Source organism: Leuresthes tenuis, unplaced genomic scaffold (genome assembly GCF_036924035.1).
Source record: "Leuresthes tenuis unplaced genomic scaffold, fLeuTen1.0.hap1 SCAF_15, whole genome shotgun sequence".
Lineage (NCBI taxonomy): Eukaryota > Metazoa > Chordata > Actinopteri > Atheriniformes > Atherinopsidae > Leuresthes > Leuresthes tenuis.
Genome location: NW_027325369.1, coordinates 32,028,529 through 32,051,787, shown reverse-complemented (window position 1 = coordinate 32,051,787; position 23,259 = coordinate 32,028,529). Strand labels below are relative to the sequence as shown.

The 23,259-nt window shown below is 43.9% G+C and overlaps 1 protein-coding gene across 1 annotated transcript; it reads left to right on the top strand.

Moving 5' to 3' along the window:
* Positions 1-324: 324 nt before the first annotated feature.
* ism2a (isthmin 2a) lies at positions 325-22,743 on the top strand. Its single transcript, XM_072365773.1, has 6 exons — positions 325-709; positions 8,848-9,078; positions 13,445-13,739; positions 19,912-20,043; positions 21,014-21,073; positions 21,820-22,743. The coding sequence occupies exons 1-6, from the start codon at positions 575-577 to the stop codon at positions 22,335-22,337; spliced, it is 1,371 nt and encodes a 456-aa protein (XP_072221874.1). The 5' UTR covers positions 325-574; the 3' UTR covers positions 22,338-22,743.
* Positions 22,744-23,259: the final 516 nt, after the last annotated feature.

Sequence of the window (23,259 nt, the reverse complement as noted above, 5' to 3'; positions counted from 1 at the left end):
CCATCTTGTGGCCCTGATCCTCCATCCTACATCCACAGCTGAGCAAAAGGGTGGAGTTTTTACCCCAAACTTTACCTGCTGGAAGCCTCGCTGTCTTTGAAACGTTCAGCACAGTCGGACTAAGCTGCTGTCAGCTTTGCTGTAACTTGATGTTGCGGTGGTACGGTCTACCCTCCCTCTGTGACGTCATGGCGTGCAGAGGGAGGCTCGTTTTGAGCCCGGACTGCGAGCTGGAGCGCAACCAGAGGACGCAGTGCCACCTCAGTGCAGGAACCAGAACTTTGTGGATGCGTCGTGTTCTGCAGAACGCTGGAGGTCACCGCTGAGAGGCGTTTCTCTCCCTTTTAACAGAAAACAGTTTGATTTGTGTGTTCTTTATCCGCATGAAATGAGCACAAACAAATCAGGAGCGAGGATATTAACGGATATTAAAGAGGAGCGACAGAGACGCACGGAGAACACGCACACGTGAGCAGCCTTTTATGTGCCTCTTCACTCGCTGTTAACCATGCTCTGGATACAGAGTGTTTAGGCTGGAGGATTCTGCGTCTTGGCTGAATATCAGAGTGGAATCATGGGGAATCTGCATCTCCGGGAGGTGTCGCATCTGTGGCTGCTGATCCTGACCGCGGTGTCAGTCACAGGACTTCCCACAAACCTGAGGGGAAGTTCAGGCACAGACGGAAATACCACAGCCTCCAACACAGAGGTAAACTGAAAGCCAGCATGCTGCCCTGATGAGCAGCGATTCTTCATCATTTTTATGCATTAACAGATTAACTCAATAACCCTTTCTCCCCATTTTCTTTGCGGTATTAATATTAATATCATCTCACACTTACAGTCCTGTGCAGACGTTTTGATCCAACCCACATTTCTTTACATATTTGGATTGAAACAAGAAATGTATCCAGAGATTTACTGAAACATGTTCAAACATGAACATAAACCCAGAATCTGAGGCAGAAACAGAGTTTTTTATCAGTTCTCAGCAGCTTTAAAGTGAATATCTGGTCTGAGCTCCTTTATTCTCCAACACAGCCTGAACCCTCTGAGACAAGCTTTCTGTCATTTCTTTAAGGAGTCTTCAGGAATAGTTCTCCAGGCTTCTTGAAGGACATCCCAAAGCTCTTCTTTGGATGTGGGCTGCCTTTTGTTCCGTTCTCTGTCAGATGATCCCACACTGCTTCAATAATGTTGAGGTCCGGGCTCTGGGGAGGATTCATCCCTCCATAAGACCTGTTGCCACTGATTTTCAGTCCACTTCTTGTGTCATTTGGCACAGCTCAGCCTTTTCTCCCTGTTTCCCTTCCTTAAGAACGGCTTCTTGACAGCCACCCTTCCATGGAGCCCATTTCTGATGAGGCTTGGGCCAACAGTAGATGGATCAGCTGAAGGTCCAGATGCATCTCTCAGGTCCTGTCAGGTCACAGCTGGATTTTTTCCTCTTTCTTAAGGACATCACTTTCAGATACTAATTCCTTATATGTAGATATGGATCAGCTGATCGTCTCCTGAGACCACGTTTCTCCTGCCCTCCCTTTACTGGCTTCCTGTTTGCTGTAGGATTGATTTTTAAGATTATTATTGTTGACTTTTAAATCCCTAAAAGTCGATGCAGTTTTTAACTCAGCCTCGAGTGTTGTTGCTGTGCATCTTTTCAGAATAGCTGCATTCAGAAGTTAGCAGAAGACCTGGCTTCTCTTGGCTGTATTATAAAGCCAGACTTCTCCACAAGACCTCTTTGTGTTACATTCATCTTCGGTCAGGAATTCACGCATTTGCTGGTGTACTACGCCTGTTTTACCGGAGTATTCCACCAGGGGGCGCACCGGATGACTCGGACCAGATAGCGCTGCCGGATTTTCAGGATGTAAACTGCAGTTAGCACAGAAAAAGCCACGATCCTGAACTCTTAGCAGCTATTTTCTCAAGCACGTCTGTCCAGTGGCAAAGACGCATCGTAAATATCTGAATGATTTTTTTACAAGCTTGTCCTCAGAGCTTCCCGACCTGATGACCTACACTGCTCCTGCTGGTCACCCACACACTGCAGAAGGCACAGAAACGACAAACCAAAGGCAGGATATGCGAGGCAGCCATGATAGCGAAATGTTCTTGGCTTAAGTCAAAGTGGGATAACTAGTGGAAACATGTGGAACTTTGTGATGTTGCTCCTCAGCATCGGTGTTAGTCTGTGTTTACAACAAGATCAGTGCAGATGCTGAAAGGAACATGTCTGAGTTACAGTTTGAGGTTCCCAGAGTCTCACAGATGCCTGTGAAACAGCCTTAAATGAGCCGATCGAAGCTCATTTGCTGCAGGTGACAGGGCAGGGAGTAACGGAGGTGAAGCTCTCCCACCTCATGCCTGCACACATAAAGCCTTCATCACTCTGACTGACTGTCACTCAGCTGGTTTACGACGCCGGCTTAATGGGTGTAAAGACACTTCAGAGCGGTTAGATGAGCGCCATCGGATCGGATTAAAGGCTAAAATACAATAAGACTGAGTTATTCAGCTCATGTAGATGCCTTAATCTGACTAGGAATCGGATCGGATCTAATTAAGACCCGAGATCCAACGACAGTGGATCGGATCGAGCGTTCTGCGCTTGCTCCAGATTTTTCCCCCCTGAAGTGGAAGGAGACGATATTCCTGTCGCCGCCGTCAGAAAGAAAGAAACAACGTGATGGAGAAGGCGCCGTTGTGCATCTCTGTGCCATAACCAGCTCATCACAGATGGAGAGGGACGCAGCTTCATCTCGCTCTGGGTTCGCCATCTTTCTGAATGCCTGAGTTTGTTGTTGTTGGCGGTGAAGACGTCAACAGGAAGTGGCTCTATTAGCGATAGCTGAAATGGGGACAGCGCCACCTATCGTACCGGGGTATGACATGCTTTGTGCCAGTGATTCCATTCATTCACCGCCATATATCCAAGGATAATTACCCTCAGATAAGGACCCAACTGTAGCTGTAATCCAGTTAATCTCAGCATGTGGACCCACTGAGTGATGCAGGGCTGATTCTCCTCAGTTTGGAACGTGAATCAAGACGTCTTTTTTAAACTGAAAGAGGCTTCAGACTAAAACAGGAGGCAGAATGTTTAGGTTTTAGTTTTCCTCCCAGCTGACATCCGTCATGACTTTCAGACTAATCTAAAGAAATGTCCCGCTCACTGCTTTTAGAAGTGCTTTTTAAACCTTCATTTTTTATTTTTATTGATTGAAATGTGCAGTGTGAATAAAGCATAAAACACACCTTAGCTGGATTAATCAAACATCTTTCCTGTTGAATTAGAGGGAAATAAATACAGTATCGTGGCGTATTCACAGCTTGAATGAACACTGAAGCTGCTGTGATACTAAATGCTCCATCTCCATCTCAGTTGTTGTGATGTTAAATGGCAGCATTAAAGCTAAAAGTAAAGGTACATATTCACCTAACTGCACACTTTCCTCACTCTCCATGCCCTCCGGCTGCTTTATGGAAGCCATTGGGTTGGTTTTGGTGTGAAAGTTTACGCAGAAACACACATTTTACTCAAACTCTGGAGGAGGAATGTGAACAGGGAGATACTGAGTGTTGTCAGAGGAGCAGTCTCTCTGAAAATGAAGCAGGAGGGGCTGCTTTACCTAAATAATCCTGGTCGTCTGCTTCCAGGAGACATGTGGAGGCTGATAGCGCATTTTAAGGAGGGCGTCAAATTCTCGAGTTTAAGATTTCTGCCTGAGCGGAACAGGCGTAGAGGGATGGCCGGCTCTCAAATGACCTGCACCCACAGAGAGATAACGATAAAACTGTAATATTAGAGGTAAATGTGCGCATCAGAACGCACGCTGTGTGTTGGGATGACGTGAAAGCGCTGGATTCCTCGTCTCTGTGGGGTTTCATTGAAGAAACACGAGCTTGAGGGTCCACCACACAGCTCCAGCTCATATAAGAGTGCATGTGATGAGCCTCACGCTGCGAGCAGGACGCAGTCGCCTGCTGCAGGTGGAGCGTCGCCTCGCTGCTGCTCAGCTACAAGCAGCCCATTCAGTTCGTGGTGTGTTTCCACTCACTGGCACAGAAACAACACCGGAGGATGTCTGTCGTTTTATTACAGATCAGTGGAGATACACGGATGGTTTTTGTTGATTTATGGCGAGGAATCGCGACACTCTGCAGTTATTCTGCCCGTCGTTCACTTCAATGAAGCAAACCTCTCATGATTTCTGTTTTATTTCAGAAGGAATGATGCAGGTCAGGACAGGTTGGAAGCCCTCATTTCAGACTCCCTGTAACCTTTAAAGTGTCCTGATCAACAGTTCTGCAGCTTTCTGTAACCTTTAAAGTGTCCTGATCAACAGTTCTGCAGCATTCTGTAACCTTTAAAGTGTCCTGATCAACAGTTCTGCAGCATTCTGTAACCTTTAAAGTGTCCTGATCAACAGTTCTGCAGCTTTCTGAAACCTTTAAAGTGTCCTGATTAACAGTTCTGCAGCTTTCTGAAACCTTTAAAGTGTCCTGATCAACAGTTCTGCAGCTTTCTGAAACCTTTAAAGTGTCCTGATCAACAGTTCTGCAGCTTTCTGAAACCTTTAAAGTGTCCTGATCAACAGTTCTGCAGCTTTCTGAAACCTTTAAAGTGTCCTGATCAACAGTTCTGCAGCTTTCTGGAACCTTTAAAGTGTCCTGATCAACAGTTCTGCAGCTTTCTGGAACCTTTAAAGTGTCCTGATCAACAGTTCTGCAGCTTTCTGAAACCTTTAAAGTGTCCTGATCAACAGTTCTGCAGCTTTCTGGAACCTTTAAAGTGTCCTGATCAACAGTTCTGCAGCTTTCTGAAGCTCTTTCACAGTTTTTCTTGGACATTTTCTGCTTTTTCCCTCATCTTCAGTCCTTACGTCTTTTTATTACTTTTAATAAACACAGCAGCTGACTGGTGTTGGTCAGCAGGGAAGAATCCTGCATTTAAAACTCCTGCAAAGCTTCAGGACATACAGTCACAATCTAATTCAGCTGAAAAGTTAAAGAAATTACTGAGTTTTTCTAAAATGTCATGAGGCTAAAGACAGAAACTGTAAAAAGACTGAATCTGAGAAACTATAAGATGTGAGTTTTTGTGTTGTGTTGTTTCCACATGTTGATATAAAGTGTCCTGATCAACAGTTCTGCAGCTTTCTGAAGCTCTTTCACAGTTTTTCTTTGGACTTTTTCTGCTTTTTCACTCATTTTCAGTCGTTGTACCTGAGCATTTTTTTTTCTTTGTTCGGCCACTTAACTCTGAGCTATGAAGCATTCAGGCAGGAAAAAGGCTCCTAACTCAAGGGATGAACCAGTGTTGTGTCGACACAGAACAGACAACTTAGCAAAGAAGCCATTTTAAACTGGATCTTTAAGCACTTTGTCACAAAGTCACATCATTTGTTCCATTTCTTTAGTTGCATCTATGAAAAACAGCAAAGAAAACACAGTTTGGGGAAACAAGGCTGAGGCTGTGGACTGAAAACCAGTGAAAAAAGGTCCTGTGGAGTGAGTCACACTTTTAATGAAACCAGTTTAGGTTTGGATCAGGAATCACAGTTTCTGGTCGGTCCAACTCTTCTTATTTTCTGCGGGACACATCAGGAAGAGAAAAATCCTTCATACTTATGTCAGAAATATAAAACGCTCACACATGTGCAGGAGAAATGAAACACCCTGGCTTCCATGTGGAGATAAGTTGACTGCCTGGGTTTCACATCATGCAGTAACCTGACCTGGCAGAGAGGCTGTCCAGCAGACAGATGGAAGAAATCCCTCTTCCTGTTCTCACTATCACCAATTATACATTTAATTAAATCAGGATACCCAGCACTGCTCTGCTGATCTTTACACTGAACCCCAATTAACACCAACATTCTCTGCATTACAGAGATTTCACTGCAGGTCACAGTAAAGGTGATGATCCTCCTCTTCTTCTCTGCTTCTCTGCTCTGACACATGTTGCTTTTACAGTAGATCTTGGACAACACCTCAGGTCATGGATTAATAGTCTTTCTTTTGTGTAATTTTGCCACTTTTCTTTTTCATCTTTATATTTCTGTGAAATCCATATTTTTCACACAAGAAGGGATCAAAACTTGAACATTTTGAGGGTAATAATGCAGCTGCTGCCCACTGAGAGACTTACTTTGCTCTTTAAGAAGCCACATGCCATCATTTTTAAAAACCCACTATTAAACCAAACTATGGAAAGCCAAAAGGGTCATAATTCAGCCACTTGCCATCTGGGGTCTCTTACACGCCTTTACGCCTGTGCGAGCAGCTCCGTCTGTGTGACCCATGAAAACCCAGCAGGATAAAACACTTGTAAGTGGTTAAAAAACTAAAACAGGACACAGAAGTAAAGTAAAGTTATTCCTGTGGTGTCGGGGAGCCATTAGACGATGGTTATGGCGCCCTGTTGACCTCACAATTCGCTTGTGTTAAGTATAATCGCAGTTTAAGAATTTAATCTATAACTAAACTCTTATTCATACATTTGGAAATTATATTGAATTTATGGATACATAAAAAAGAAATTAGTCAGGATTTCTTGTTATTTTCTCATTTGGTGAAAAATCTATTGGCTTAGGCTGCAGATTGTTATTATACGCCCTAACTTCCACTAATTTACACCTGGTGACGCTTGTGGCAGCGTTCAACAGACGCCAGGTGGCATTAAATAGGTATTTTGGGTGGTGTTTTACACCTGCTGCTGTAGAAAAGCAGACAAATTGTGGCCCAACGACAAGTCACAACGGTTAGCTTTGGGATATTTCTTTCATTTTAAAAGAAATCTTATTTCAGAGTTCCTGCTCAACATAATACTTTTCATTTGATGCTGGTTGTTTCCTGTGAATGTCTCCTTTAAGGGATTTAGCTCGAGTTTCTCCCTTGATGTTCCTGTTTGATAAGCTCTGATTAGAGATGCATTCAGGGGCCTACGGGGGGCAGACATCTTGGAATATTTCAGAGAAAGAAGAGCCTGTTGAGTCATTCCTGCCATTTTATAATCAAACTTCACTCTGTTGAGCAGACAGAGGCAGACGAGAAGCAGAGCCTAAAAAACACCATAATTATAAGTCATAATAAAGAACCTTTGACCCATGAGTGCCAGAATCTTGATCTGGACACAGTTACGTCTTCTTATTGATCTGCTGTGTTTTACATGGTTTCATAGCAGGGTAAAGAAGCCCCTCAACTGCAAATTAAAAGAGATTATTCAGAGTTTAGGTGGGCGCACTCTGCTGTGGGGAGATTTTAAAGGAAACCATGAGGCCCTTTAAAAATGCCTGATATATAAGTTGTGTGTGTGGAGTAACTCTGAGCGTGAAAGTAGTTTAAAACAAATACATTTACAGGGTCAAAATTTAGACTGTGTGACATCATCGGTGCAATCTGTTGGTTTCCTTAGCTTGGATATTAGTTTTTTTAATTGGCTCTATAGGAATTAATTGGATTATGATTACAATGAATTGAATTCCAATTGGCTTGAATTGGACTTTATTATTTAAGTGCCTTGAGATTGTTGTAATTTGGCGCTTTATAAATAAAATTGAATTGAAAATTGAACTGAATTGAATCACCACACTACATGAAAACTCCCAAAAATCAAAGTTGGAGTCGACGGTTCAAGCTGCAGGAGCAAAGTTTTGCAGCTTTGTTCATGTTGTGCACATGAAAAAATAAAGAAAACCACGTGGAAACTCGATGGGTTTCCCAGCTCTCTTTATCTCGAACCATTTTTAAACTGCAGCCTTTTCTTAAAGTCGTCTTTTAAAAACACCTTAAAGGGTTAACTCCCCGGGGGCTCACACCAAAAGCGGCGTGAGCGGCCAGCTGCCGTTCATTTTCAATGTAAACTGGCGTCGATGAGCGGCGCGTTGTGAGCTTCGTGAGCTTCATGAGTTGAGAAAGGCTCAACTTTATGCAAATGAGCAGTGACGCTACGCGACGACAGCCAATTAGGGCCGATCTGGATTCTGAAGGCGGAAAAAAGGCGGAAAACGGCAGAGCGCAAACACAAAGAAACACAAAGAAACACAAAGAAGGCTGCCCAGAGTAAGATCCATGGTGAAGGAGGGAACCAATGTATGGATGGATTATTATATATATATATATGCCAGTTGCTATATATATAAGCCCCGCCCCTTTGGCCACTTCCGGCGGCAGAAGAAGTAGAAGCGGCGGGTTGTGGTGTGGTTTTGGTGTGTCCCCCGGTTAGCCGGTTAGCTTCACTCCCTGAAGCTGCTTTTGTCCGGTTCTCACATAGTTTCTCCTTTTGGCCTGTGACGGGTGCAGGAAACAGTTAGAAACTGAGTGTTTGTGTATTTAAACTCGATTATTTCTCTCAACACATAAACAGCTTTGATTACAATATATATCGATGTCGTTATGTGGAAGTTTTACACATCAGAGGCTGGTATTTTTCTTAAATTAAAAAATGTTTGATTGTTTGTACAAAATAACAAAGTAAGCAGGATGTTTCATGTTGGAGTTGTGGTCTCAGTTTGAGGTGAACTTCTCTGTAATTCAGTTCTTAGACACAATGAACCTGCAGGGAGGTAATGCCAGTGGATGTGAGTCTCCTTCTGCTCAGTCTGATGAGTAACCTGCTCTCATTCAGTACCTGAAGTCCTCTTTTAAAGTTATTTAACCTGCAGTCACAGGACTGACTGAATCCAGCATCCTTTCTGTTCTTTTAGGTTGAGGTGACGGCAGTGTGAACACTAAAGGAAGCGTTTGTTAGCTTATTATTCTGCAGGATTATTCAGCATTATCTCATGTTTCATGTAACGTTCGAGGCAAACAAACCAAGTAATCTTCGTGTCCTCGCAGGTCACATCAGAGGAAAGCGGAGGAGACGGTCGTCTGAACCTCGATCAGCTCCAGCAGGAGAACCTGCTGCAGACTCTGCCTTTTCCAAACTCTCCCACATCCAGACGCCGTCACCAGGGTGTCCTCCCGCCACCTGTACCCGAGGAGGACCCTGAGCCCTTCACCCTGGATCTGAGGAACTTTCCAGAGCTTGCCAATGCAGATATAAGCTCACAGAACCCCAACATACAGGTAGGAATACACATTTAGGGAGTGGAAACCGATCCCTTCGCCTCCTCATCTTCATCGGGTTCTTGCTGCAGCTGGTTTGAGTCAGGCCTGCGTCTAAGGTTTCCTCACGCAGGACCTTCAGCGGGTGGTTCTCAAACTCGTCCATGAACCTCAGACATGTGCACATGGCGTGGAGAAGGCAGAGGAAAAGGGGGAACAAGTGAAAATATGAAACACATGAGTCAAATAGAAAAGGTCAAAGAATGATTTTTTCACGGTGACTGTGAAGCCGAATCCTGGCAGAGATGTCCTGAAAAATAAAGCATTCCCAACGTGACTCGTGGAGTAGATTTAAACTCAACACATGTGGGACGAGGGGGGGTTTATGGAAAAGTCACGTATGCAGGTATCAGATCCCGGGCCCTGGATGTGCGGGAGGATAAGATGGGAGGGTCCGGTCCTGAAAACACTGAGACCGAGGCGGTTCTGAGTACTTTCTCTGTTTCTGGACACATTTTGTCATCATTACAACCACAAAATGTCCCAGATGTGGAGTTTTAAAGGTGGTTGTGATGCAACCGGAGTATTTCTGCAGAGGTGGAGGCTGGTGAGATCTCTGTGATGTGTCTTATCGCTCCGTCTTCCTTCAGTGTGGCAGAGACTAATGTTTGTGTAGATCCTCAGTCATCCAGGTCACAGCAAACCTGTGCTTGAATGATTTACTTCAGTTCAGTTTATACAACACCAGCAGGTCACAACACAGGTCTGTGTTCTGTTTAAAGTGAATTAAATGCAACTGGACTTCTTCTTCTTGGTTTTAAAAGACGACCCACCTCTCTTCTGAAAGGCTTCTTCAGTTCTTCAGCTTATAAGTAGCAGAGGGGCTGTTCACACTGGATGTGGGTCAAGTCATTCTCACCTGTGAGCTGTCTACCTGTCTGAAGGAGCACGTTCTGGTCACATGATCCAAGGTGTGAGAGGCTGTTAAACCCCCTGGGAGGAGGGTCAATGCTGCATTGTTGGTGCTGGAAGATGATACCTGAGACCACCCCCCCTGTCCAAAGAAGGTCCATCATATAGGACACCACACAGTTTGTTGGGTCGTGACAAAGGCCCAGTTTGGTCGTGACAAAGGCCCAGTTTGGTCTTGACAAAGGCCCAGTTTGGTCGTGACAAAGGCCCAGTTTGGTCTTGACAAAGGCCCAGTTTGGTCGTGACAAAGGCCCAGTTTGGTCGTGACAAAGGCCCAGTTTGGTCTTGACAAAGGCCCAGTTTGGTCGTGACAAAGGCCCAGTTTGGTCGTGACAAAGGCCCAGTTTGGTCGTGACAAAGGCCCAGTTTGGTTATGACAAAGGCCCAGTTTGGTCTTGACAAAGGCCCAGTTTGGTCGTGACAAAGGCCCAGTTTGGTTGTGACAAAGGCCCAGTTTGGTCTTGACAAAGGCCCAGTTTGGTCTTGACAAAGGCCCAGTTTGGTCGTGACAAAGGCCCAGTTTGGTCGTGACAAAGGCCCAGTTTGGTCGTGACAAAGGCCCAGTTTGGTTATGACAAAGGCCCAGTTTGGTCGTGACAAAGGCCCAGTTTGGTCGTGACAAAGGCCCAGTTTGGTCATGACAAAGGCCCAGTTTGGTCGTGACAAAGGCCCAGTTTGGTCGTGACAAAGGCCCAGTTTGGTCGTGACAAAGGCCCAGTTTAGTTGTGACAAAGGCCCAGTTTGGTCATGACAAAGGCCCAGTTTAGTCGTGACAAAGGCCCAGTTTGGTCGTGACAAAGGCCCAGTTTGGTCGTGACAAAGGCCCAGTTTGGTCGTGACAAAGGCCCAGTTTGGTCGTGACAAAGGCCCAGTTTGGTCGTGACAAAGGCCCAGTTTAGTTGTGACAAAGGCCCAGTTTAGTTACTCTAGCCAGAGTTCCTCAAGGAGCTGTTTTAGCTCCTGTTTTATTAAGTGAGTTGGAACAGGGATTAAATCAAGCCAAAGTACATTTTTATGCTGATGACATCATCATTTATATAGACAAGGCAAGTTTCATGAATAATTGTTACTAAGGTTTTATCATTGATAAGCGTTGTAGATTAAAACATAGTAGAAATTTCCTAAATCATCATTTTTCTTACTTTTTAAAGCCCTTATTTAGGTAACTCCGTAAACAATTATTCATGAAACCTCTTTAATGTTCGTATTCACATTTCCGAAGAGGCGATAAGAGAATTATGAAATGAGCCAGAAGCTTTATGTAAATCAGTAACCACTTAACTCCAGCTCAGGTGCTCCTGAACCCAAACTGATGGTCGTACTTACAAAGAATTGAGGTAGAATTTACACCCTATAGAGGACTATAGAGGTCTAAATATTCAACATTCTTCTTCTGTTTTCACTGCTTTGACTTTATAAACAGTCGGAGTAAAGATTGTGTTTGTGGGATAAATGAACCAGCTATCAGTGCATCTTTCCATCCCACTACATTCTTTATCTGTTTCTCCACATCCTGCTGCACAATAACCTCTTTCATAGCAGCGAGTTCCTCCTATAATCTGATTTCCAAACAAACAGACGTACCTGTAGCAGTGCCATCACTCCCCTCATCACGTCTGGGAGATTGTGAAGCGAAGGAATGCGCCCGACCTCTTCTGCCTGAACTGAGACGCAACACAATCTGGACTATTTGAACACGAATGCTGTTGAAATTTCTTCATATATTTTCAACATGGAGGTTTATTTCTGTGTCTGTGGGGAAGCAGGAGGCGTTCAGGTGCCATACTGAGCGTAGGTCACCTGCACGCTGTCGATGCTCGAAGCCCAGCACACAGATGTGCTTCAGGTTGCAGCTGCAGTGCATGAGCACGGTGTCCGGGACACGTGAGCCGTGATGCTGGTGGGGGTCACAGCTGCACCGAATAACACAGAAGCCTGTTGTTCTGTCAGACCTGCGTGAGGCGGACGAGTTAAAAACAAGCCTGAAACGCTGCGTGCAGATCGTGTGCAGAGATGAGAAGTCAGGTTGCACGGTTTAGATTTATGAATTTCAACATTTTCTGGAACAAAAAGATTAGAATTAGAATATAAATGGGTTGAAACATCCAAGCCTGAGACAAACCCTGAGATCAGAAACCCAGAAATCAGATTCTGATGTAACTGCCTGATTTGATTTAAATGTTTATATAAAAAGCAAGTAGAAAAATAGAATTATTGGATGCATTTCTTTAGTTTAATCCAGATTTTATTCACTCCTGTTATGAAATGGGTGAAAAGTTTCTGTTTTTGTCAATTAAAGATTTAAAAAAAGAAAATAAATGGGTCACATGACTCCTGTTTTAAACAATGAAAATAAATAAAAATGCTGATTTAAATCAGATTTGCAAATACTCTCAAGGCTTCTGCTAAAATATATTCAGTAAAAGTCCAAAAATATGTTTTATCAGGTGGAAATTAACTGACTTTTACAAGTTATTCGAACAGGCTTCATTTTAAGATAGACTTTAAGAATGACTGATTAAAAAAGAGTAGCCTTTTTTTCCTCCAGATATCTTCAGGAATAGTTCATAAATGCATTTTTAACTCTTGATAAACTGGGATTATGAGTCCCAGCCCGTCATGTAAAATCAGAACGATGACACCTAATTAAAAACTGTGAAAATGATCCTGACCAATGATTTAATAAATACGAATAAGACTAAACCGCAGTAGGCAGCAGTCAAGCTAACAGCTAACAGCTACTGAGAGCGAGGACAGAAGAAGAGGGAATTTCCAACATATAAAACAACTCAAACCCCCAAAATTACGAAGCAGTTCAGTGAACACTACATTGTAGATTTTCCCTTTCTTACTATCGCATCAAACTGTTTACTTTGTCACTGTTTTCTCCGTCCGTGTTGCTTTGCGTTTCCTGCCGCTGATCAGCTGGTTCCATCAGAAGTCGATTCAGACCTGTTGGCATCTTCCTCCTTTCTCATTACGTCTGTTCTGTCTCTCTTCTCTTGGTTTTCCTCTTTAGACATGCAGTTAAATACTTGAATTTGTTCTGAAAAACAAGTCTTTTTTCTCTTTATTATTGCAGAAGTATTTCTTATCTTATTACTCGATCAATCGCTGGAATAATCAATAGAATAACCAGTTAACTGAATAACCATTTGCTGCTGCTTCAGGGCCACAGTGTATTATCTATACTGCAGCCAGCCTCCAGGGGGCGCTGATGACACTGGATTATCCATCTTTATAATCGCACCACAGACAGACGTGTAAATCACAAGATGATCTTTGATAATTGGAAACAGTTTCACTCATGGGTTGCTAGGTAACAGAGGTCTACTTGGGGTATTGAAGCAAGCTGCTGGGTAAAAACCCGGTTAAGGCCCAAAGGTCACAGGAAGTGGTTCTCTGCTTCTTCCAGGTGACCATCGAGGTGGTGGAGGACACGCAGACGGAGGTGGAGATGGACCTGGTCAAAGAGGGCCAGCGGAACGACTGGTCGGTGTCATCGTCAGAGTGGATCAACCGTCACAAGAAGCTTTTCTGGCCACTGTTCTGGGAGTACCCGGAGCAGATGGAGAACGGGCTCGGAGGAGCGGGTTCTGAGGAACAGTCCGAGGACTACGGCTACGAGCCAGAGGACGCCGTCCTGAGGGGCGTGGGAGGAGACTGGGGGCGATACTGGAACAAAGAGTTGGACGCAAAGGATAACTTTGGTAAGAGCGCTAAACTGAACATTTAAACAACTTAAATCTGTTGTTTTACTGTCACTGCAGGTTAAGGTCATCACTTAATCAGGGATGTAACACTGAGAAATAGCACCCAGGGTGGTCGACACCTGGAGTTAATTAGGACAGCTCCAGACCACGAGCATCAACCTCAAGTTTAAATGGAGCCGCAGAACTGGGGGCAGCAAGCTGCGGGGAGCTGCCAAACAAAGCTGTAACGGCTTTGTTCACATCTGGAGGGCCACACCTGCTCCTTATCAGGGCTGAAAAGGTCAGTCAGGAGAGGCAAAGCTACGACAGAACGCTCTGTAACGACCAGCCAATGGGAGCTGGGTAATCAGTGATGTAATCAGTGATGTAATCAGTGATGTAACCAGTGATGCCGCTGACCTTGGCTGAGATGGCGCACACCTGCCTCTGACCCACCGCGTTGCCAAGATGTTTTAAAGCCTTTTTGAAATGCATCAAGCAGAGTTTCCACATTAGTCTCCAAATCGTTTGAGAACATCGAAATGATCCGGCGCTCTCCCCTTCGGACACTGATGTCAGGAGGGTGGACTGAAGAGCATCATCTGGTGTTACTAATGATGTCAGAGGCTCTCTGTATCTGATATTAGCCTAACTTTGCCCCCCCCCCACAGTCCTCAACACGAGAAAGAGGAAAAGAATCGGACTTCGTTTGTGACGATGCTTTTTAAAGCTTCAGACAGATGTTGGGATTTTCTGGGTCGCTTTAGGTCGGATGTAACTGACTGATTTAGCTGTTTTCTGCCTGATCTCTCATTGAAACTCATTACATCTGGATATGTTTTCAGTTCTGGTCCATATTCTTACATTTTCAGCAGGGTTTTGGCTGCAGTTTTGGTTTATTTTCCAGAAATAAGTCGGTTATAAATCTCTGTGATTTAAATAAGAACCTTTCTTGGGTTGTTTGATGACAGATTAAAACGGGACAGTCCACAGTTTCCATCCAGCGCTGAATAATGTCTGCGGTCATGTGACAGCGGCGCTGCTGATCACCAAACCAGAAGTGACTTGTTTTCTGCTACAGATGTTTGCAGATTACAGGCATTTAGGTTCCTCCGTGTAGCCGTAATGGACGTAGTGTGTTGATGCAACATTAACTTTATTTTCTGTAAAAACCTCAGGATCTGACAGGAATTAACCCCCCCCCCCTCAACAGATTTATACTGCTGAATCGTAACAGAGCAGCTGTCAATTTACCGTATTTTTCGGACCATAAGGTGCACTGAAAATCCTTTAATTTTCTCAAAAATCGACCTGAAAAAAGCGCCTGATGTATGGATTAATTCTGGTTGTGCTTTCTGATCTAGAACCGATTTTATGTGTTACACGGCGCTCAAATATCTGTCAAAATGTTTTAGCACGGCCTTGGTAAGCTATGAAGCTGCACTGCTTGATGGTTTGAGCATTACGGGCCACCGTAGTCACGAGCCTCGCTGAGTAATATACGATCTGAGCTTCAGCATTAAGGTGTGTGCATTCATTCATTCATTCATTTTCTGTACCCGCTGCCCCAAAAATGGCTCCTAATCAGAGTTTACGAAGCGAACTCAGCGCTGTCTGTCAACAACAAGTGAGCTGAATAAAGTTTGACTTTTTGTTTAATTTAATGTGCTTTATAACCCAAAAATATGGTATTTTCTTTTAAGTGATACTTAGATTAGATAAACGTATAAGTAAACTGAAAATAAGTGAATCTATTGTTCCATCCATCGATTATCTGCTGCTTCTCCGGGGGTCGGGGGGGCAGCAGCTTGACGAGAAAAACAAGAAAAAAGCCAGAAACATTATGGAAAAAATGTCCAAAAAATGTTAAAATCTGAGAAAATACATAAAGAAACATACAGAAGAATAAATTAAAGAATTAATTGATGAATTAGACATGAAAAAACAACAATAATGAACATTTTCTTTGTCAATAATTTAAATATTCCATCCATCATCTGCCGTTTCTCGGGGTCTTGGGGGCAGCAGCTTTAACAGAGAAACCCAGACCTCCCTGTCCCCGGCCACTTCCTCCAGCTCTTCCGGGGGGACCCCGAGGCGTTCCCAGGCCATAGTCTCTCCAACGTGTCCTGGGTCTTCCCCGGGTCTCCTCCCAGTGGGACGGGCCCAGAACACCTCCCCAGGGAGGCGTCCAGGGGGCATCCTAACCAGATGCCACCTCATCTGACTCCTCTCAATGCGGAGGAGCAGCGGTTCTACTCCGAGCCCCTCCCGGATGACTGAGCTTCTCACCCTATCTCTAAGGGAGAGCTCAGAAGCCCATTTCGGCCGCTTGTATTCGCAATCTTGTTCTTTCGGTCTCTACCCACAACTCGTGACCACAGGAGAGGATGGGAACGTAGATTGACCAGTAAGTAGAGAGCTTCGCCTTCTGGCTCAGCTCCTTCTTGTCAACGACGGGTCGGTGCAGAACCTGCAGCACTGCAGACGCCGCACCGATCAATCTCCATTCGTCCCTCACTGTGAACAAGACCCCGAGATACTTGAACTCCTCCACTTGGGGAAGGATCTCATTCCCGACCCGGAGAGAGAGACGTTCCACCCTCTTCCAGCTGATTGTTTTCAGGGTAATTTGTCTGTTCTAGTCCTGGATGCATTTAAAAACCCAAAACATTCATGAATTTACTGTTAAAACAGATTTTATTATTCATAAAATCCTCCCGATCATGATGATTCTTTACAGGAGGTGAATGTGGACCTCTTACGCCTTTAGCTGCACATAACTGTAACTGTGGGCTGAAGACCGGGTGAAAGTGAGCGTTTCACATGTTTTCCTGACAACATCACGCCCACTCAGGGCCAACGCAGCCATAAGGCTTCTCCCTGAAGCTCTTACAAACTTTAAGGCTTTTACTTTGTGCAGATTGCTCCAGTGTTGCTGCCTTATCACTGTGTTTGTGCAGCTCTCATTCTCACTCAACAGTGTAAAAACATCTCCCCTCCAACGGGCCGTGGCCCGTGTCCCGCAGCCCCCAGACAAGCAAACGCTCATGTTTCCATCACTTCGAAGAGCACTCATTACCTAAAGACTGTAACCTAAACCTGACATGATTCATAATGGGATCTGCTCCATTTCACCCTGTTAAATAAACACGATAAACACAAGCCGGCACCTTAACTTTACCCCTCATCTGCCAGGTGATGCTAAACAACAGCAGCAACCTCCAGGAGCTGCGCTCCAACCAATCCACAAACACATTAGGAATGTCATAATAAAGAAAAGAGACTGAAGCAGGAGGTCAGCAGCATGAAGGGGAAAGTAAAACCCAACTGAAAACATGGACTCAACACGACCAGAACCAGACAGGCCTGTTCAGTACACGTTAGCTTCGAGCCGGGACTGTCTGAGGGTTTATCAGAGCAGATGTTGTCTGTTGGGTACATCCACGAGTTTCATTTAGATCTGAAGAGTGTGAAGGATCCACTGAGGTAAGGACAGCTGGAAAACTGTCATTAAAGTGAAGCTCATTTAATTTCTACAGTTAATTCTGAGTTTTTGTATAGATCCTAATGTATGTTATGTTATGTTAATGTCTGTCTATCTATCTATCTATCTATCTATCTATCTATCTATCTATCTATCTATCTATCTATCTATCTATCTATCTATCTATCTATCTATCTATCTATCTATCTATCTATCTATCTATCTATCTATCTATCTATCTATCTATCTATCTATCTATCTATCTATCTATCTATCTATCTATCTATCTATCTATCTATCTATCTATCTATCTATCTATCTATCTATCTATCTATCTATCTATCTATCTATCTATCTATCTATCTATCTATCTATCTATCTATCTATCTATCTATCTATCTATCTATCTATCTATCTATCTATCTATCTATCTATCTATCTATCTATCTATCTATCTATCTATCTATCTATCTATCTATCTATCTATCTATCTATCTATCTATCTATCTATCTATCTATCTATCTATCTATCTATCTATCTATCTATCTATCTATCTATCTATCTATCTATCTATCTATCTATCTATCTATCTATCTATCTATCTATCTATCTATCTATCTATCTATCTATCTATCTATCTATCTATCTATCTATCTATCTATCTATCTATCTATCTATCTATCTATCTATCTATCTATCTATCTATCTATCTATCTATCTATCTATCTATCTATCTATCTATCTATCTATCTATCTATCTATCTATCTATCTATCTATCTATCTATCTATCTATCTATCTATCTATCTATCTATCTATCTATCTATCTATCTATCTATCTATCTATCTATCTATCTATCTATCTATCTATCTATCTATCTATCTATCTATCTATCTATCTATCTATCTATCTATCTATCTATCTATCTATCTATCTATCTATCTATCTATCTATCTATCTATCTATCTGCATCACTTTTGCAGCTAAAATATCAGTAAAGAGTTTCAGTAATTTTGTCAGGGAGCGTTTTGAAGTAAACTTGCCAAACGCTGTTAAGACAGAAATGAGAAGCAGGTGTTTGGGTGGATGTGAAGAACCAGAGAGGAACAGTTCATTTACACCTAAAACTTAATGAGCTTTTTAGTGAAAGCCAATTTAAGTGATTTAACAGCTCATGTTCTGCCCCATTCTTATAAAGACAATAATAAATAATTTAAACAGTCTGACTTCCAGATCAGATTTCAGAATAGAATTTCAGACCATTCTTTAAAGGAAATTATTAAACAGAAGAGAAAACACTGAAAACACCAAAAAACACTGAAAAATAGTGGAAGCTGTTCAGAACGCTCTCCCCCCGCATCACCTCACCGGTTTCCCTCTGAAGAAGAAGTTCTGAGACTGTTCAGTGGACGGATTGACCCTTTAATTCCCCTCTTTACATGACAAAGCTGACAAGTCACTCATCCCAAACGGCTTCCAGGCAAAGCCTGTCCTTATGATCCCATCCTCCTCTCCATCTTCTGGAGATTCTACAGCACAGGTATCCCGGACGAGCCCCCATTTATGCTACAGCCCAGCTCATCGTCCACGACATAAACTGGAGATTGACACGAGTTTAAATACAGTTATTATTGCACAAAGGTTTGAAATCAAGGGGCAGCAATGCAGACCTCACCAGGCATGCCTTACCATCACAGAAGGGGCGTAATTTCTGCCGTTTTTGTTGCATTTAGAGGATGGAAAACACCATATTAAAAGGCGATCGCGTGACTTAGTATTTTTCTACCTTCTGTTTCAGTCACACGATCCAAGCCGGCACAGTTTTGACCAAATTAACCATCTCCATCAACAATAATAGGCCTCCCTGGAAAAAAAGGGGCTCCCTGAACGACAAAAACCCACAACAAACCACAACAGCAGATCAAGCCATCAGTTAAAATGACTGTGGTTGTAGATACCGGACTGTAAACAGGGGAAGGATTTGCTTTGATAGGAATTTAATCCTGTCTGTCTTAACAGCTCTGAAACTGCCTCAGTGGAGAGTTTCTGTGCAGATCTGCGTACGGCGCATACGTGTAAGTGAAAATGGAGAAAGTGACAGGGCTGTGGATTTATATGTGTGAATGTAACCGAGGATATATTTCATATGATGTTTATTTGCGTAAGTGTGGAGTATGCACAGACTGCGAAAGCATAACTCCTCCTCTGACAGTGGGCTGTGTTTCCCCGTCAGTAAATAATCTAACCGTGTTATTTTACTGCTTATTGCAGAAACACAGTGTTTACACTCCGCTGCTGCTTTAAGTTTGAGGTGTTGATGAAATGTAGGCTGTAAAACTCGTCTGTACTCCTCTGAAATCTTTGTGAAGAGCGTTTGTTTCTGCCGTCATCAATCTCGCTGCGAGAAGACTTTCACTCAACCTCAAACCCACATCCCCCCACAATCTTTTGAAGTTCTTCACCCCCCGCTTCCCCCTGAAAGCGCAGTGTTTAAATACAGAGGAGCATGTCTCTGAGGTCCCTCACTGTCGTTATCCAGCTCCTTTCAGTCGCTCCTTAATTGCATAACACGCATACACCAGCTGAGCGAGGAATTCACAAGGCTAACTTCAAAGGCTGCTCTTAATATATTACTCCATAGTTTAGGTTCACTCCCCTCTCCACTGCCCCCCCTTGATGGTCTTTTTTCCTGTGGTTTTCAGAGTATGAGGAGTGGAGTGACTGGGCTCCTTGCAGCGTCACCTGTGGATTTGGAACCCAGAAACGAACCCGATCTTGCGGCTATGCGTGCACGGCGACCGAGTCGCGCACATGTGACCTGGAGAGCTGCCCCAGTAAGAAGCCTATTGTAAAAACTGTAAAAACTGTAAAAACTAACCCCACTGAAACAGGAAGGTTAAGCCTGCAAAAAAAGAAATGTTGATTTAATACCACGAATGCATGTACAGATAAAGTGTTTCTATAGATGCTCTCACACCATAAAACCTCTGGAGAACCAGGTCCAGATTTCCTCAGCTCATCTGCAGAAGCAGGACATGATGCAAAAAGTTAGCTAGTGGAGGAGTTTCAGCATCTCTGGACCTGGTTCTCAGTGATGGTGAGTTGGAGTCAGAGATGAACCTCAGGGTTACAGCTCTGCTTCTTCAGGCCGTGACCTTCAGCTCACAGCTGAGTGTGAAGCAGCCGGGATGAAGGTCGGCTCCTCCAGATCTGAGGCGTGGTTCTGAACCTCCGGGTCGGGATGAGTCTCTGCCTCAGCTGGAGGAGTTTCAGCATCTCTGGACCTGGTTCTCAGTGATGGTGAGTTGGATCAGAGATGGACAGACGGATCGGGGCTTCGTCAGCAGTAATGAGGGCGCTGCTCCGGTCCGTTTGGTGAAGAGGGAGCTGAGCCGGAAGGAGAAGCTTTCAGGTTCCTGCTCCATCTTTGTTCCAACCCTGGTTCTGATATTTTCTGCATTCAGAGAGCTTCCACAGAGCCACACCATTAAAACACTTTATCTTTTCCAATATGTGTTGAACCTGTTCTGAGTCCCTTAAGGAAGGGAAACAGGGAGAAAAGGCTGAGCTGTGCCAAATGACACAAGAAGTGGACTGAAAATCAGTGGCAACAGGTCTTATGGAGGGATGAATCCTCCCCAGAGCCCGGACCTCAACATTATTGAAGCAGTGTGGGATCATCTGACAGAGAACGGAACTGATTGAGATCAACGATGAGATTTAATGTGTGAAAACAGCTGTAGGAAAATGTGGCTTTTGTGAAGATGTACTTGAACCAGTTTCATGTCTTTCTGCGTCTCACAGATGCTGTGACAGCAGTGACTGAGTCGATGCCCCCACAGACGACCAAAAGCACCGACTCGAGTACGTACGGAGGAGTGTTTTCTGTGTTATCGATCAAACGTTTAGTTCCAGTCAGCGGTCTCACCTTCAGTGAGACACACGCCTGTTTTTCATATTTAAAAGCCTTCGTTGGGCTGAATGAAACACTGACCTTGCCCCCAGAACTGTTTGAATAGTTTCTGTTTTATTGCTCTCCTGCTGCTGCACACCAGCCAGAGAATGTGATACTTCTTTTTCCTCTGCAAACAACACAGGAGATCCTGCAGAGAGCAGAACATGATCTAGTGTCAGACAGTTTCCCTCTCAGCACTACGTCCAGTGTGGACAAATAACAGAAAAGCTTTCAATTTAAACTACATCTAACCGGCCTTAATGATAATCCGAACAGGCTGTGAGTTTAAGTTTTAATGGCTCTTTTCAACTGGATGTCCTGAGGCAAACATCTTGTTGATGCTTTCACTGTTTTCAGACTGACTTTGACACAGAAGTTAGGTTTTATTTTCTAAATAAAAAACTGAACTGGTTCTACACTCTTGAAGGGAAACAGATGATCAGTGCATTCCATCTTCTTAGCTGCATTTATCTGAATTATTGTTTACTTTTTCTTCCATTATTCATCTGAAGTGCAGCATTAAAGACTTTGGACTGGCTGCATTAACTGTGGAAGATTTATTTTAGTTCTTTTGTTTTATTCGATCTACACAAAGTGTTTTGGATTTTCTGTCACAGATGTTGCAAATAAAACTCTTTCCGATTCTCTAATCCAGATGTAGACAGCTGTGAGAAGTGGCTAAGCTGCAAGAATGACTTCCTGCAGAAGTACCTGCACCAGGTGCTCACGGCGCTCCCCAGCTGCCCGTGTTCCTACCCCTCTGAGGTCGTGTACAGCGCCGTCAACATCCAGGACGCCGAGCTTCGAAAGACCTTCCGCTGGAGGGACGCGAGCGGCCCCAAAGAGCGGCTGGACATCTACAAACCCTCAGCCCGGTTCTGCATCCGCTCGATGCTGTCGTATAACAGCACGACGCTGGCGGCGCAGCACTGTTGCTATGACAATCAGATGAGACTGATAACACGTGGGAAAGGAGCAGGGGCGCCAAATTTGATCAGCACTGAGTTCTCCCCGGAGCTGCACTACAAGGTGGATGTCCTGCCGTGGATCCTGTGCAAAGGGGACTGGAGCAGGTTTCATTCGGTGAGGCCGCCCAATAACGGGCTGGACTGCCCCGATAACCCGCCCGAACCGGTGTTTCAGACGGAGCTCAAAGAGGCCCAGGAGTACTAACGGACACCGTGGGAAGCTCAGGAGGCATTTCCGTGGTCGTTTTTCACGTTTGTCTCGTCCTCCTGCATCAGTTTGGTTTTAAAAACTGAGACGAAACTTTCTGGTTAAATGAATAATGAATGAAGACATGGACATGAATGACCGATGCAGAGAAAAAGACTCAAACCGATTAAAGTGTGTTCTGTCGTCAGATAATCCATGTCTGTATGTTGCTGAACTGAAGGGAAATGCAGCAGCTGCAGTATGTGTTCAGTGTGTGTGTGCGTGCATGTGTGTGTGCGTGTTTAGGGAGGATGAGGGTATTTATTGGCCCACGAATATTTTTATTTAGATCCAAAGTCCCATGAAAGAAGTTCCTGTAAAGCTGGAAAAAAGGGAATAAAACAAACGGACTGTTGGAGTATAATTTGTCATCTTTTTGTTTTCCTTTGCAAAATCAAAGAGAAAGAAATGTTACCACAGCTCGCTTTTCTTCCTGCGCTCACCTGTCTCACAACAACACGATTCATCCTCGTAAAGCAGGAAAACGTTGTGCTGGTTTCAGAGCAGAGAACAGAAGGAAGCCGAGGCTCGGGCCGGGCGGTAGAGACACTGAAACCAGAGCTGAACTGGTTCAGTTCGCTAGCTCAAGCCCATCGGAGCATTAATGAATGAAGAAAAACTGGATTCATTTTGTGAAAACTGAAGCTGAAATGTGGCACCATCACAGATCTGCAGCTCACCACCTCAGAGAATCAGATTCATGCTCGTTGGGTTGAAGTTGACCATCATGTGTACGTTAGCGTTAGCATTAGCATTAGCATTACACATCATGGATTCAGGCTGTGAAGAGCCAGCTTGTCTTTGAGGTTCGGGGGACTCATTCTGTGCAGAGCTGCAGTGATAAAGAGTAGAGGATCACCACCAACACGCAGCTCATTTT

Coding starts and splice junctions, on each gene's coding strand:
- ism2a (XM_072365773.1), top strand. CDS start 575: ATGGGGAATCTGCATCTCCGGGAGGTGTCGCATCTGTGGCTGCTGATC. Junction 20,044..21,013: donor TGACCTGGAGAGCTGCCCCA/GTAAGAAGCCTA, acceptor TGCGTCTCACAG/ATGCTGTGACAGCAGTGACT. Junction 21,074..21,819: donor GACCAAAAGCACCGACTCGA/GTACGTACGGAG, acceptor TCTCTAATCCAG/ATGTAGACAGCTGTGAGAAG.